Source organism: Gorilla gorilla, chromosome 4 (assembly GCF_029281585.2).
Source record: "Gorilla gorilla gorilla isolate KB3781 chromosome 4, NHGRI_mGorGor1-v2.1_pri, whole genome shotgun sequence".
Lineage (NCBI taxonomy): Eukaryota > Metazoa > Chordata > Mammalia > Primates > Hominidae > Gorilla > Gorilla gorilla.
In genome coordinates, this window is record NC_073228.2 from 183,107,255 (window position 1) to 183,124,297 (window position 17,043).

A 17,043-nucleotide genomic window follows, 5' to 3' on the forward strand; every position below is an offset into this window, starting at 1 on the left:
GCCACTCAGTAGCCGTCAAGGCCACCTACCCATACCCTATTGGGAGCACTCAGTGGGCACTTAGAGGCCACCCTGGGCAGGGTGGCTGGGCAGGGTCTCTACGCGGTGCAGGGCATCTGCTGGACAGGCAAGCACATGACCCTGCTGGAGTAGGGCTTCCTGCCATGGGGTGAGTATATGTCTGGCTGAAACAGCAGAACCCCCACCCCATCAGGGACCATGGCCCAGCCGAGGCCCCAGCAGCTCCCCACAGCCCCAGAAGAGGCCTGGCCTGATTGGGTGACACTCAGGTCATCTAGGAGCAGAGGACCTGGCTAGCCAGGAAGCCCCATGCTCTCTGCAGTGTGGGGGGTGGCTGCTGCGGGGCAGCTGGGTGATGTGAGTGGGGCCGCAGACAGGGCACTAGTGAGAAAATCATTCCCTGTCATGTCCCCTGTAATTCTGTCCACTCACAAACAAAGCCTCTGCTTGGTGCCACAGGTCCCTGCCTTCTCTCTGGCCCTTGCTCCCTTTCCACAGAGAGCGACCTCAGCCCCAGAGGCTGACTTTTCTGTTCACCTGCTTCAGGCAAGTGGTACAGGTTTTTATATTTAGGGTAGCAGTCGAAAGTTTCCTCTTAAGAGGCGAGGTGCAGTGGCTCACACCTGTAATCCCAGCATTTTGGGAGGCCGAGGCAGGCGGATCACGAGGTCAGGAAATGGAGACCATCCTGGCTAACACGGTGAAACCCCGTCTCTAGTAAAAAATACAAAAAATTAGCCAGGCATGGTGGCACACGCCTGTAGTCCCAGCTACTTGGGAGGCTGAGGCAGGAGAATCACTTGAACCCAGAAGGCGGAGGTTGCAGTGAGCCAAGATCAGGCCACTGCACTCCAGCCTGGGTGACAGAGCGAGACTCAAAAAAAAAAAAAAAAAGAAAGAAAGAAAAATGAGTATCAAAAGAGAGTGAGATCCTGTCTCTAAATAAAAACAAAATAAAATAAAACAAAAGGGAGATAAAATAAAAGGGCATGGTATGTTTGTCAGGCAGCGTGGGAGCCCCAATCCTGTCCAGCCTCCTGGGGATGGGGATGAATGTGGGGCTCGGATTGGGGAAGGGACTTATCCAGGGGCCCCAGCAGTCTCTGGTATCACTTCTGACCTTGGCCCATGAATTCCCAGAAGGTAGGGCCCAGGCACCTTCAGGGGGAGGGTGGACAGGTCCTGAGAACCTCCCGCGTGGCCTGGGAGGGCGTGGTCTCCCAGGCAGCGCTGCTTCGTGGAAAGGGGCACCGAGAGGTGTGAGAACATCCATATTTTCAGGAGATACCAGGATCCCTATTTTAGCTGGAATCTCTTGAATTTAAAATTAAATGAATTGAAAATATAAGTGCACTGTGTGCACCCACCTGCCAGCTGGCCTTGCTGAGGGGATGGGAGGGCTGCCCAGGACCCTGCTGCCTGCAGACCCTGCCTGCCTTCCCAAGGGCAGGGGGCCTTCCCGCCCCGACTGTGAGAACAGGGGACAGGGAGTCATCCTGTAGACTGAGGGACACATGTTTTGCATATATGTCCTTTCATACCTGCTGCCAAGCGGAGCCCTCTGATCCCAAACCCTGGCCTCTCCACAAGGGGAGGACCCTGGGAAAGGGCCCAGGTGGGCTGAGCAGAGGGACAGGTTGGGGAGGGGCTGCCCTGGCTCAGGTCATGGCTGCACAACCCGGGCCCCTGACCCCTGACCCCTGGCACTCTGCCCATTGATCCCAGAGGAGCCAGGTCCTGAGGACGTCAAGTTGTCCGGCTCTGAGACTCACCCAGATGGTGGCTGGTGGCGTCTACCTCCTGAATGAGCAGGTGTCTGGCTCCTGCAGGGATCTCAAACATCTTGATGTAACCTTTTTGTGATGTGGAAAGACACAGAAAACTGAGAAGGGAAGGGGCCGCTCAAATTCGCACAATGCAAGGAGGGGCCTCGCTCTTGAAGGCAGCTCCTTTGGAGGCTCTCCCAGGACCCTGGTATTTCTCTGGCTTTGAGGAACCACCTGAGAGGGGCCACCAGGAAAGCTGCTGCCTCCGGGCTAGTCTTTAAGGCCCAACCCGGGCATCCTCATATACTGGCTTTCTCCACTCTAACCCCTGTGACCCCGGCCCCCACTCTCCTCTTCCCCACCCACCCTGGCACCCAGCTGGGGCTGTCCCCGACTTAGGATTCTCCCTCCCCCTCAGTGTCACAGACCTCTCCCCCTCCCCAGAATAGTCATAAGCCCGGACAGCCCCAGGATGAGTCAGGCCCTCAGCTGTCCGGGCATGAGCCTGCTGCAGGCATCCAGGCTCCAGGGTGGAGGGCAGGAACTCACTCACCATGCTTCTTGGGTGACCGTGTGAACGTGCCCTTGACCACTTTGCAGTGGCTGTTGTCCCCTCCGCACACGCCACACTTGTCTTCCTGCTTGCTGGAGCCGATCACACCGTCACAGCCCACCTTCTGTTGGGGGAGGAGGCAGTGAGCACTTGAGACGTCCTGCTAGTAGAGTCAGGGTCACACTATGTTGCCCCCAGTCTCGAACACCTGGCCTCAAGCGATCCTCCTGCCTTGGCCTCCCAAAGCATTGGGATTACAGGCGTGAACCACCTTGCCTGGCCTCATCTTTTATTATCTCCAAAATCAGAGTGCGTCTAGTCATCAGTTAAACGGACCTTGCGTGCCACCTACAGCAGTGTCGCGACCTGGCAGTTTCCGCCTGGGCCCCTGTGCATGCGGCTGGTCTTGGGCAGGGGACTCATCGAGGCCCAGGCAGGCACCGTCCCTGGCTTGATGAACATTTATGTTTGGCAAGCAGGAGATGCTGTTTATTTTTACATTTTTTTTTGAGACGGAATCTTGCTCTGTCGCCCAGGCTGGAGTACAATGGTGCAATCTCAGCTCACTGCAACCTCTGCCTCCTGGGTTCAAGCAATTCTTCTGCCTCAGCCTCCCGAGTAGCTGGGATTCCAGGTGCCCACCACCATGCCTGGCTAATTTTTTTTGTATTTTTAGTACAACGGGGTTTCACCATGTTGGCCAGACTGGTCTTGAACTCCTGACCTCAGGTGATCCACCTGCCTTGGCCTCCCAAAGTGCTGGGATTACAGGCCTGAGCCACCGCGCCTGGCCAAGTTTTGATATTCTTTAACAGACAGAATCCAGTTGGATATTATTTTTTGACCCAGTATTAGGTTCTGCATGAATATTTATGTTTTCTAATTATGCAAAATTGAGCAACCTGCTATTACCTGTCAAAATCAACATTAATAAAATATTTAACCTATTCTTCTTTTTTTTTTTTTGAGACACAGTCTCGCTCTGTCGCCTAAGCTGGAGTCAGTGGCGCGATCTTGGCTCACTGCAGCCTCCGCCTCCCAGGTTCAAGTGAGTCTCCTGCCTCAGCCTCCCGAGTCGCTGCCTGTAGTCCCAGCTAATTTTTTTTTTTTTTTGTATTTTTAGTAGAGACGGGGTTTCACCATGTTGGTCAGGCTAGTCTTGAACCCCAGACCTCAAATAATCTGCCCGCCTCGGCCTCCCAAAGTGCTGGGATTACAGGCATGAGCCACCGCGCCCAGCCCCTATCCTTCTTTAATATCAATGTCAGGAGTGAAGTGATAGCCACACCCACGGAGATAGTGCATTAATGATCTTCCCTCCCTGTTAGGTTTACAACCATGTTCACAGCTGCCATCTGAAGCTGCTTGTACTACAACTGTTTCCCATGCTTGCTGCCTGTATTAATTACGTTTTTGTTTTTCAAAACGTCCTATGTCTTGATATTTTGACATCTTAAAAATCTTCCTGTCTGGGGAGAGACTACACCTCCCAGGGCTATCCAGTTCTAAGGGACAGCAAAGCACTGGGTTGGGGACACACCTTTCACATGCAAACCAGCCAGTCCTCAGTCTATACCCCAAGCACCTCCTTTATCCAGGCCTCACATACCAAACCAAGATTCCTGCACCCTAACTCATCACAGGGTTGGGTACCAGGCAACTGGGGACCACCCTAAACTCCAGAGCCCACTGGAATGATTCAAACTGGCCATTCCTGAGCTGTTCCCCTTGCACTGCCCTGCCTTCCTCAGGAGGCCTCTCAGTGACATTGGCCTCCCCATGTCCTCACTGGGTCACCTCCATAAATTAAAATCCCAAGGGTACAGAGCAGACACCACCTGTTCTTGTTTTGGCGTATTTGGTGTCACCATCTCTGAGCCAGCTGTATAGCCCAGCCTCCCGGCCCTGCCGAAGTCACAGGAGCAAATGCAGAGCAGCCCTCGAGCACCCTCCCGGCTCCAGCTCCAGCTCCCAGCTCCAGCTCCAGCTCCCGGCTCCAGCTCCCCGTTCCAGCCCCCAGCTCCCAGCTCCCAGCTCCAGCTCCCGGCTCCAGCCCCCAGCTCCCGGCTCCAGCTCCCAGCTCCCGGCTCCAGCTCCCAGCTCCCGGCTCCAGCTCCCAGCTCCAGCTCCCGGCTCCAGCCCCCAGCTCCCGGCTCCAGCTCCAGCTCCCAGCTCCAGCCCCCAGCTCCCGGCTCCAGCTCCCAGCTCCAGCTCCCAGCTCCCGGCTCCCGGCTCCCGGCTCCAGCTCCCGGCTCCAGCTCCCAGCTCCAGCTCCCGGCTCCAGCTCCCAGCTCCAGCTCCCAGCTCCCAGCTCCAGCTCCCAGCTCCCGGCTCCCGGCTCCAGCTCCCAGCTCCAGCTCCCAGCTCCTGGCTCCAGCTCCCGGCTCCATCTCCCAGCTCTATCTCCCAGCTCCAGCTCCTGGCTCCAGCCCCCAGCTCCTGGCTCCAGCCCCCAGCTCCCGGCTCCAGCTCCCAGCCTCTAGCCCCCAGCCACTGCCCCTGCGCCCACTCCCCTACAGGTGACTTCCTGCCGACGCGGCTGTTTCTCAGGAAGGTCAAGCCAGAGTCAGCCTCCACGACTCCTGCCATGAATCCTGTCTACACAAGCCCTAAGCAGAGACTTCCGGTTGTTTTCGGGGGAGCCTGGCAGGGACAAGTCTATGTTCATGTCACCGTCACATGCCGAGGTGACACGAGATTGTTTTTCCTGACAGCCAAAGATTGAAGCCAAAGGCATAATAAAAGAAAACAGGGGAGGGCATTTCTACAAAGCACCAAACCAGTGACCCTCACAGTGGCCACCCAGATCCAGCAAGAAGCTGCCCAGTGCCCTGCACGGTGCAAGGATGGGGCCCACTTCACAAGGGTCCCCTGTAGGTCACGTGCATTGGAAATCACCTGGGATGCTCCTAAAAATTCATGCTCCCAGGCCGCCGCCACCGTGACCTGTGGAATCAGGATGTCTGAGGTGGAGTCCAAACTCTCCAGGTGAGTCCTAGGCATACTAAAGTCTCAGGCTCCCAGCACAGGGGAGGGGTAAACAGACATTTGCTAAGCGCCTGCCCTGGTCCGGGCATTGTTTCTGACACTTTGTATGCTTCACCTCATGCATCTTGCCAATACCCCGAAAAGGGGGAGGTCAGTACCCAGGAAGCTGAGACTTGACATGGTAGCCCCCCATGCCGGCCTCTGTGTACTCACCCTGCAGTCCCCGCGCACACAGAGGCTGAAGGCGTCCTTGTAGGAGCAGCGCGTCCCGTCATGCACCATGCGCTTCATGGACACCACCTCCCCGGTCTCCCTGGACTCGCAGTACAGGTGGCATCTCTCCTTGGCTGGAAGGGAAGCAGCTGGGGGTCTGCAAGGAGCCCTGATGGCTTCCCCATGTGTGTGCAAAGGAGGCACCAAGCAGGAGAAATTTCCACAAGGGTCCCCACGTGGCCCACCCTCCAGGGCAGACAGAGAGGGAAAGGGGTGGGTGACAGCAGCCCCCTTCCTGTCTCTGTGTCTCCTAAGCCTTTGACCCTGGTGGTTGTGGACTTCAGAAGAGCTTTTCCCAACCAAGCCAGCCAGGCTGTTGGTGCAGCCCGGCTCTCACATCCCCAAGGCCCCGCTTGGAGACCTCCAAGGCTGCAAATGTCTGTTTGCTGGGTCGCTATCTAAAGAACCCTTTTCAGGCCAGGCAAGATGGCTCACACCTGTAATCCCAGCACTTTGGGAGGCAGAGGCAGGCGGATCACTTGAGGTCAGGAGTTCCAGACCAGCCTGGCCAACATGGTGAAACCCGTCTCTACTAAAAATACAAAAATTAGCTGGGTGTGGTGGTGGGCACCTGTAATCCCAGATACTTGGGAGGCTAAGGCAGGAGAATCGCTTGAACCCGGGAGGCCAAGCTTGCAGTGAGCCAAGACTGCGCCACTGCACACTGCACTCCAGCCCGGGTGATGGAGCAAGACTCCATCTCAAAAAAAAAAAAAAAAAAAAAAAAAAAAAAAAGGCTCACGCCTGTAATCCCAGCACTTTGGGAGGCCGAGGCAGGTGGATCATGAGGTCAGGAGATGGAGACCATCCTGGCTAACGTGGTGAAACCCTGTCTCTACAAAAAATGCAAAAATTTAGCCGGGTGTGGTGGTGTGCGCCTGAAGTCCCAGCTACTCAGGAGGCTGAGGCAGGAGAATAGCTTGAACCCGGGAGGCAGGAGGTTGCAGTGAGCCGAGATCATGCCACTGCACTCCAGCCTGGGCAACAGAGTGAGACTCCGTCTCAAAAAAAAAAAAAAAGTAAATAATCCTTTTCAGTCAATCTCCGAAATCCAGAATGAGGCCAGCCTGCCTCGATTCAGACTCAGGTCCCTGGAAACTTCCCTTCTCAGACTTTATCTCAGAGGCAACTAAAACGCTGGGCCCCCGGACTGTGGCCTCTGCTGGAGGGGGACCCCATCTGCTGTGTCACCTCCAACCCTGCACTGGCCCACATGAGGCAGCAGCTGCTGGGCTAGGGCAACAGCCATGGAGGAGAAACAAGGACTGTGTTTACAGTCTGTCCCAGGAGGGTCCCCAGCTGCCACACAAGCACTACCATGCCCAAGGCCACCAGACTCCTCAGGTCCCTGAGCCAATAAATGCCTTCTAGTGCTGAAACTGGTTGGAGTCAACTTTCTGACACTCGCAACTGAGAGTCCCGACTAATAGAGAAGGTCAGAGGTCACCAGATTCCTTGGCAGGGTCAGCCCCGGCCTCAGCCCTGAGCTGACCACACAGCTCAAGCCTCGTCCACCCACGGTGAACTGCAGGAGCCCGGCCCCTGCTGAGCCCGCAGCCCGGCCACCTCTTCCGTGTCCTCAGCTACTCTGGGGTGTTCTGGTGCTCTGGGATTGCAGCCCTGCTAGGAACTTTAATGCCCCACCCAGGAGTGGACCAGGGCAGCCACACCAGCCAGGGTGGGCTCTCCTGCCAGCCCAGGGTCGCAGCAGCCTTGCCCCATGCAGGATCAGAGGCACAAGCCCCCCCCCGCCCACCCTAGAGCCTGCCTGCTGAGCCCCCACTGCTGCCTCCCAGAAGGGCTCACCATCCCGGTGCTCGTGGGGCAGCCAGTGGTGCTGGGCGTCGCCGTGCTCGAAGTACAGGTCCCACTGGCGGCACTGCTCCTCGCGGAAGTCAGCCAGGGAGTCGGGGCAGTCCTGGCGGCTGCAGAGCTGGAAGTCGTAGGCAAGGCCCGAGCAGGTGCGGCCCCCGTTGGCCGGGCTGGAGGAGAAAGCAAAGGCCTTGCCGCTCGGTGCCATTGGAAAGAGGCAGCACCCGGGTGCCCTTGTGAGATCTTTTTAGGGGGGATCCCTAAGTCTCAGGTGTCCGGGGGGCAGCTCTGCTGAGCAAAGGGACCTTGCCCTGCCATGTCCTAGCTGTAAGACCTGGGCAGTTCCCCAGCCTGTCAGGCCTCAGAGTGAAGCTCTTGAAAGGACAGGACAAGATGGCCACATCCTCCCTCCTGGGGTTCCTGTGGGGAGGCAGCATCTGCTCACAGCCCTGGTGCCACCTCCTCCCCAGCACCGATGCCTGGGCTTGGAGATGAACAGGAAGCTGTGATTGGGTGTTTAGGTTCTGTGTTCCCCACAGGGCGAAAACCCCAGCACGGCAGGAGCTGAGTGAGTCTCCTCTGCAGCTGGCCCTGGGCACCGAGCCTAGCACAGAAAGAGGCATTCTGAGGCCCCAGAGTCCCGGTGCTGCAGTTCTTAGCAAGTGTCTGGCACAAAGCAGACGCATCACGGCCGCTGGGTTTTCTCCCTGCGGAGAAGGCGGGCTGCGTTTCTGCAACGTCTTCGCTTCACTGGGAACAGCACCAACCCACACACTGCCTCAAGGTTCTAAATGCCCAGCAATCTCTTCCCGAGTCTGGCGTAAAAGCCCCAGGGGTGCTTGAGGAGGGGCCACGGGGCTCCCTGTCTGCTCCTGGCCGGGAGGGCAGCCTGGAACCTGGGGTAGGAGGACAGCAGGGGTGGGAGAGGGCTCCATGCACGAGCGTGTTCACACGTGCTGCTAAGGGAGGCTGTCCCACTGCGGGATCCCTCCGCGGAGCCGTGACTGCGGGGCCCTCTGTGGCTCCGCAGGGTCCAGTTCAGGCCTGGCCAGAGCAAGCAGAGCAGCCCGAGTGAACAGGACCCAGGAGCGGCCGCAGAGGCCGGAGCGCAGCAGCCGGGACGCACCCGGAGCCCTGCCCGCCAGCTGGTAACTGGGCCCGGCTGTGCATCTGTGATGCCCAATTTGGAGGCTGGAAATCTGTTTTGTTTGTTTTTCTAATGTGAAATTACAGATTGTCAATATTTTCAGGCAAATCAAAATCTTTAAAATACCAGACAGGCCAAAAAGGAAAGACCGAAGCTCTGTGTCTAAGCAGCCGCAGGGCCTGCGGCGTAAGGGCCCGCTGCGCAGGTGGGAGACGGGAGTAACGCTGATGTTTGTGGAGGGTTCTCCCTCCATGCCAGCCCCCCCGGGACACTCCCTGGGTGAGGCCAGGGTGAGCGTTCAGGCAGGAGGAGACAGGCAGTGGAGGAGGGAGAGGAGGGTGTGGATGAGAAAGTGGCTGCGGGCTGAGGAGGGAGCACGGGCCCGGGAGATATTTACGGGGTGTGTGGGGGTGAGGTGGGAGGAATGAGAAGGGGCAGGAGGACCGCACAGGGCATGGGTCCTGCGTGGCGGGTGGGGCTGAGGTATGGCTGAGCATGGGGATGCAGCTGGCATGGGTCGGCTCCACAGGCTGTCCCTCCCCTGGGCAGCCAGACACTGATGACAAGTCCCGACCCTGCCCTCACCTGGCTGCAAACAGCTGCCCAGGTGCTAGCATCCGGGGGGCTAAGAGACCACCCCCGCTTACCCCCATTTCCCCAGCTCGGTCCTACCTCCTCTCCTCCATGCCCGTGGCCAGGAGAGACAGAGTAAATCTGTCTAGAGTGGGCTGCAGGCAGGTGGGCTGTGGGCCCCGGCCAGGGGAAGGGGTAAGAGGCAGAGCTAAGCGTCCCCTGAGCCGTCACCCCCTCCCAGGTAGGGTGAGGCAGGTGGGGCAGCCTGCCCTGCACCTCTCCAGAACTGGTGTGCAGCCACAGGGCCCTCCAGGACAGGGCTGGCTGGAGAGGGTCTCCTGGACCCTCAGCTGCCACTCAGGAAGGCCAGGGGGACATGGGGCCAACTCACTGTGGGTTGTCGCACTGGCGGGTCCTGAACTTCACGCCCGTGCCACAGGTACGTGAGCAGGAGCCAAACGGACTCCAAGCGCCCCAGCTGCCGTCCCGTTTGAGGATGTCGGGCGTCAGCCAGATGCAGTGTCCTTTAAAACAATGCTGAAAGACAGGAAGCCAGTCCCTCCACTCACCCTCACACCGGGCCGTGGGGACAGTCCTGCGCTCTGCAGCCTGCAGTGTCTGGGACACGTCCTGGCCCCGCTCTGGGGCACAGGGGGAGCTCACCCTCCTCGCCCCTAGATGCTCAGAGCCCCCGGAAGATAGGCCTCATCGGCCAGAGGCAATAAGAGGCACAGTCAGGGGCTGGCCTGCCCTGCCTCCCGCTTGCTGACCCACCCTCCTGCCTTCTAGCAGCTCTGTGTCCCCTCAGCTGGAAGCTGCACCACATGACGTCGCCAGGATAGATGCCTCCTGGGTGCCCACACACAGCCCATTTATAAAGATACCACTGGCGTATCAGGCCAGTGACTGCAAGACATACAAGGTTTATTTAAGCAAAGAAGGCAATTTAGAGGAAATACTATGGGAAAAACAGACAAGCAATATGCCGACATGGTAACAACCAGGATTCAGGTCCAATGCTGGCATGCAGGAAAAACGATTCCACATCTCAGTCTGATCACAGTGCTCTCATTCCTCTACAGGGAGGAAGCGTCTACAGTTTGGGGGACCCACTTTAAGAAGAAGATTGCAAAATTAAAGAATTAAATTAGGTGCAAAATGGGTTATTGACTTGAAATGAGAAAATACATCACACAAAAACGTTTTAAAACTGACAATGACCAAACAACCAAAAAACAGAGAACAAGGACTTCTAATACATTGACTGACAGAACTTTTCCTTCAGTTCTGACTGCATGCTCTTTTTTTTTTTTTTTTTGAGACAGAGTCTCACTCTGTCCCCCCAGGTTGGAGTGCAATGACGATCTTGGCTCACTGCAACCTCCGCCTCCTGGGTTCAAGCGATTCTCTTGCCTCAGCCTCCCGAGTAGCTGGGATTACAGGTGTCCACCACCACCCCCAGCTAATTTTTGCATTTTTTTTTTATTTTTAGTAGACACAGGGTTTCGCCATGTTGGCCAGGCTGGTCTCGAACTCCTGACCTCAGGTGATCCACCTGCCTCAGCCTCCCAAAGTGCTAGGATTACAGGCGTGAGCCACCGCGCCCGGCCGACTGCATACTCTTTAACCCTTCTTTGTATGACCTAATTTTGTAGCACTGTTTCCACAAAGAGAACAGAAAGAGAACGCAGCCATTCCTTGGCAAACTCTTCTCAGCAAACCATTCCTCTGCAAATTCTTTCTGTAAAAGGGCCAGAGAGTAACTATTGTAGACTCTGCAGGCTATATAATCTCTGTTGCAATTAATCAATTCTGCCATCAGAGCTTGAAAGCAGCTATAGACAACCTATAAATGAATGGACATGGCTGTGTTCCAATAAAACTTTATTTACAAAAACAGGCAGCAAACAGAAACTTTGAATGGAAGTGTAAGGAGGTTGGTGAACCCTCTCCCCAGTAACTGATGAAAATTAGTTTTTAAAAAGCAGCCATTTAAAGTCTCTGGAAATTGTCCTAAGGTCTAAACAACAAATGAAGAAGCATTTTTTTTTTTTCAAGAAAATCTATTAAATCTTGGTAAGAAAAGCAAAAGTCTATGGCATTGGAGCCACAGCCCTCCCCCATTCCTGCCCTAGCTCAGTGTGACAGAAGCTTTACTGCCAAGAAGACGGGGCTGCCTCTACTCCAAGCTCCTGGTCTGAGGCTACAGTTTCATACTGAGAAACCCAGGCCACTGGTGTCATCCCTCTCAACTCTGTTGCAGATTCTCTCTCTGGTGGGATGGCCAAGAGGCCTAGGGCCCCCTTCCCCCACCCAGGCCCCACTCATAGGGCACAAGCTCTGCTCCAGGTACACCAGGCCAAGAATGGTGGACCTGATAGCCCCTCCCCAGATTGCTTGTAGGGTAGAGGTTCCATGTTGAAAGGGGCAAGCCCAGAAGACTAGTGGCTACCATTCCCATCTAGTGAGCAGTCTGCAGGCCAGGAATGTCACTCTGGGAGAAGCAGGCCACTGACCCTGCTCCTAGCTCTGGCTCAGTGGTGCAGGGGCCTGCCCAGAGGGAGAGTCAGAACAGAAGGCTTCATAGCTCTCCCTAAGGGGACTGACTTTGATCTGAAACAGAGCATGGAGGATGTTCGTGTCTAAGGGCACTGTCAAAAACAACAAGGGTCTTAGCAGTGAGCAATTAAGAGGAGGCCAATGGTCCTAATAGCAACAAACAAAATGTTAAACCAGTTACAGGTTGAGTGTCCCTTATCTGAAATGCTCGGAACCAGAAGCATTTGGAACCAGAAGTGTTTCGGATTTCAGATTTTCAGATTAAGGATGCTCAACCTGTAGAAGTTAAACAGACAGAACCAGGGACAAAGACAGCTAAGAGCCCCCCTGAAGGTCTCAATACACCTCAGATACTGGCAACACCCTGCCCCTGTGAAAGGTCTAGAATTTAATTAGGTCATATTGTAGAGCAAGCTATATACCCCAGGACACTGTCAAAAACAATACAGCAATCAATCGCACTAGCAGTTAGTAGCAGCTAGCAGTTAGTGAAGGCTAACAGTTGGGTGTGATAGCAATACAGGCAGAATGACCAGAAGCTTAATGGAAAGATCTGGGAAAGAGATAGTCAAAGAGAGCCTGGCTAATGCTACTACCCCAGGGCATTAGGGGCAGGGGTGCAGTCAGGGTGACTGCATATGACCAAGGCTGTGACCTCTGGGGAGCAATATCAGTGGCTGCACACTGCAGGGGACATAAGCTTCATTGAAACAGCAGGACCAGGGCACTAAAATCAACAAGCAAACAGTAGCAACAAGGCCCAGGGGATCATTATCCACAGTTTCTTCAATGTATTATCTAAAGTTTCCAGTTTTCAAGGAAACTTTCTGAGCCATGAAAAGAAACAGGAAAGTGTGACCCATACACAGGAAATTAAGCAGGTGACAGAAACTACCACTGAGGAGGCCCAGATGTCTGACTCAGCAGACAAAGATTTCAAAGCAGCTATAAGTAATGTGTTTAAAGAACAAAAGGAAATCATGTCTAAAGAACTAAAGGAGAGTACAGGAATGACGTGTCACCAAATGGAGAACCTCAGTAAAGAGATAGAAATTATAAAAAGAACTGAATAGAGGCTGAGTGCAATGGCTCACACCTGTAATCCCAGCACTTTGGGAGGCCGAGGTGGGCAGATCACCTGAGGTCAGGAGTTCTAGACCAGCCTGGCCAACATGGTGAAACCCTGTCTCTATTAAAAATACAAAAATTAGCCAGGCATGGTGGTACATCCTGTGATTCCCAGCTACTCGGAGGCTGAGACAGGAGAATCTCTTGAACCCGGGAGGTGGAGGTTGCAGTGAGCTGAGATCGCGCCACTGCACTCCAGGCTGGGTAACAGAGACTCTGTCTCGAAAAAAAAAAAAAAGAAGAAGAAGAACTAAATAGAAATTCTGGAGTTGAATGGTACAAAAACTTAAAAGATAAATTAATTAGCTGGCTCAGCGGTAGATTTGAGCTGGCAGCAGATGCAATCAGTGAACTTGAACATAGACAGTTTTAAGAGGTGGGGCCTTAAGGAGATCCTTAGGCCACGAGGTCATCCTGGATGGGATTAGGGGCCTTATAAAAGTGCCAGAGGGAGCTAGCGAGGCCCCTTATTGCCCTTTAGTCCCTTCCGACGTGAGGACAAGTAGACATTAAGCACACGAAAAGCAACGGAATAGATTTTTGTGTGTGTGTGACAATGAGCTTTTTGAAGTCAGTTATTTTTCTTGATTTCATCGCCCATTTTTTATTACTTTAGTTTCATATTCCATTAATTTTTATCTGAATTTTCTTTCCTTTAACAAATATATTTGAAAATAATAAAAGAAGGTACTTTTTATACATATATTCCAATCAGAGTCTGTCATTTCTCCCTTATTTTATCAAAACATTCTGGAACCACTTTCAAAATGGCAGTTAAAACAGTATATTATCTTTATTTTCAGACAAAATGATCTTCTGTATAGAAAATCCTAAAGAATCCCCTACAAAACTTAAAGCTAACAAACAAATTAACTGAGGTTTCAGGAAACAAGACCAATATACAAAAAAATCAATTGCATTTCTATAAACTAGTAATAAATGATTTAAAAATGAAATTAAGAAAATAACTCCATTTACAATAGCACCAAAAAGAAGAAAAGAACCTTAGTAATAAATTGAACAAAAGAAATGCAGAACGTGTCCACTAAAAATTACAATACATCATTGAAAGAAGTTAAAGTTCTAAGTAAATGGAAAGACATCTCAATGTTCATTGATCAGTGTTAAAATGGAAATACTTTCACATTGATCTACAGGTTCAACATAATTCCTATCAAAATGCAGACTAGAATTTTGCAAAATTGAGAAGCTGCTTCTAAAATTCATATGGAAAGTCATAGGATGTAGAATAGCCAAAATAATATTGAAAAAAGAGCAAAGTGGGAAGACACTTCACCATTTCGAAGCTTACTATTAAACTACAGTAATCAAGACAGTGTATCCCTGGCATAAGGACAGACAAATATACCGACAGAATAGAACAAAAGCCTAGAACTAAACCTTTACATTTGATAAGTTAAACTTTGACAATTCAATGGAAAAGGAATAGTCTCTTCAACGAATGGTTCTGAGACAACTGGATATTCACATGCGAAAGAATGACGTTGGACATCTTCCTCACACTTACACAAAAATTACCTCAAAAATGGATCGCAGATGTCAATATAAGAGCTGAAACTCTGAGAATAAACACAGGAGTAAATCTTCTTGACCTAAGTAATGGTTTCTCAAATACAACACCAAAAGCACAAGTGATAAAAGTAAAAATAGATAAATTAGACTTCATCAAAATTAAACACTTTTGCACCTCAATGATGCCATCATGAAAGTGAAAAGACAACCCACAGAATGGGAGGAAATATCTGCAGACCACTCACACTGGTGAGTGTGATAACAGACTTGTATCCAGAATAGATAAAAAACTCTTAGGATTCAATAATAAAAATATAAATAACTGCATGAAAAAATAAGCAAAGGATCTAAATAGACACTTATACAAAAAATATATACAAATTGCCATTAAGCACACGAAAAGACGGTCATCATAGGTCACTAGGGAAATACAAATCAAAACCCCAATGAGATATATCACTTCACATGCACTAGGATTGGTATAACAAATAAAATAACAAGTTTTGGGGAGGATATGGAGAAATCTGAAGCATCATTGCCAGTTGGAATGTAAAACAGGCTGCTTTGGGAAACTGGCAGTTCCTCAAAATGTCAAACATGGAGTTACCATAAAATCCAATGATTCCATTTCTAGGTGTACCTCCAAGAAAAACGACCCATGCACGCAATACTTTGTACACGAATGTTTGTGCGGTGTTTCCCATCATTACCGAAAGGTGGAAACAACCCAAACGTCCATCAACTACTAAATGATAAACACCCACACAGTGGATTATTATTCAGCAACAGGAAGGAATGCAGGGCTGTTGCACACTACCACAGGGATGAGCCCTGTGAACATTATGCCAAGTGAAAGACACCAGGCGCAAAATGTCCCATGTCGTATGATTCCATTGATATGAAACGTCCAGAATTGGAAAATCTATAAAGACAGCAAGAGGATGAGTGGCTACGAGTGGCTATCTGGAGCTGGGCAAGAGTAGGATGGATTGGGGTGACTACTAAAGGGTTTGGAACTTTTCAGAGTGACAAAAATGTCCCAACGCTTGCTTGTTGTGATGGCTGTAAAACTCTATGAATACACTGAAAATCACTCAATTGTACACTCTCTTTTACTTATTTATTTATTTTTGAGATGAAGTTTCACTCTTGTTGCCCAGGCTAGAGTGAAGTGGCGAGATCTCGGCTCACCGCAACCTCTGCTTCCCGGGTTCAAGTGATTCTCCTGCTTCAGCCTCCTGAGTAGTTGGGATTATAGGTGCCCACCACAAGGCCCAGTTAATTTTTTTTTGTATTTTTAGTAGAGACAGGGTTTCACCATGTTGGCCAGGCTGGTCTCGAACTCCTGACCTCAGGTGATCCTCCTGCCTCAGCCTCCCAAACTGCTGGGATTACAGGCATGAGCCACTGCACCCAGCCTGTACACTTTAAAAAGTGAATTTAAATATAGATCTCACCTTATTAAAGCTGTTAGGGAAAAAAACCAATACCAACCAAACAGGCAGCAGATGGAGGTGGCCAGCACTTGGCCCTGGCATATTGAGGGAAATTCTTTCTTTTTAAAAAATGATCAGTACTTTAATGAAGTTATGGGTGACGCCATCTGAACATTTAGGATGATGAAATTTGGAGGAGGTGCTCTCTGGTTTCCGTCCTTGATGTGGTTTTCAGGGCATTTCAAATTTTCTCTGTGGGAGCTTGACTTTAAGACACTCTTTGGATGAGCAATGCTCAGTAGCAGTTGCTGTGGACGCCCTGACTGCAGTGGCAGCATTCGCAGCTCCCTGGCGTCTTTGATGTTGTCAACATTTCATGGCAAATCAGAAAGATGTCTGAACCATTTTCCTATGTGTTCATCAGATTCACTCCTCTTCGTTAATGAGACTGTCAAACGCTCCAAGGCCTGTTAACTTCTTTGATATGTGTCTCTTCCTCCTAATGAGCAACTGCTTTTGGTTTGATATAAAACCTTTCTTTTTTGGTGACAATGAGATTTTTGAAGTCAGAGTTTTTTTTTTTTTTTATTTCCTTGCTCATTTTCTACTACGTTAGTTTCATATCCCATTAATTTTTGTCTGAATTTTCTTTCCTTTCTAATAAATAAATTAGAAAATGATAAAAGGTATATTTGATACATATATCCAAATCACAGTCTGTCATTTCTTCTTTATTTTATGGAAACATTCCCAAGCCACTTTCAAAACGGAAGTGAAAACAGCGCCTTCAGACGTAACCAACATTTCTGCATCTCGCTTTCATTGCGGTTTCTCTTCTGTCTTTGAAATTTTTTAGAGCCCTTCATTTATTGTCATCCATATGTTGTGAGGCTAGGCTAACTTTTATTTATTTATGTTTATTTTATTTATTGTTTTGAGATGGAGTCTCACTCTGTCGTCCAGGCTGGAGTGCAGTGGCATGATCTTGACTCACTGCAAGCTCCACCTCCCGGGTTCAAGTGATTCTCCTGCCTCAGCCTCCCCAGTAGCTGGGACTATAGGCATGCGCCACCATGCCTGGCTAACTTTTGTATTTTTAGTAGAGATGGGGTTTCACCATGTTGGCCAGGCTGGTCTTGAACTCCCGATCTCAAGTAATCCGCCCACCTCGGCCTCCCAAAGTGTCGGGATTACAGGTGTGAGCCACCACACCTGGCCTAAGCCAGCTTTTGAACAAGCAGACATCTTGTTACA

The 17,043-nt window shown here is 51.4% G+C and overlaps 1 protein-coding gene across 1 annotated transcript in view; it reads right to left on the minus strand.

The window, feature by feature from the left end:
* Window positions 1–17,043, minus strand: part of ADAMTS2 (ADAM metallopeptidase with thrombospondin type 1 motif 2) — a 242,258-nt gene that overhangs the window by 19,810 nt on the left and 205,405 nt on the right. The window contains exons 11-15 of the mRNA XM_019028538.4: window positions 9,525–9,670; window positions 7,408–7,583; window positions 5,542–5,675; window positions 2,341–2,464; window positions 1,794–1,874 (exon numbers count right to left, since the gene is read on the minus strand). Of these exons, the coding sequence (XP_018884083.4) occupies window positions 1,794–1,874; window positions 2,341–2,464; window positions 5,542–5,675; window positions 7,408–7,583; window positions 9,525–9,670 (661 nt within the window). The remainder of the gene's footprint in view (window positions 1–1,793; window positions 1,875–2,340; window positions 2,465–5,541; window positions 5,676–7,407; window positions 7,584–9,524; window positions 9,671–17,043) is intronic.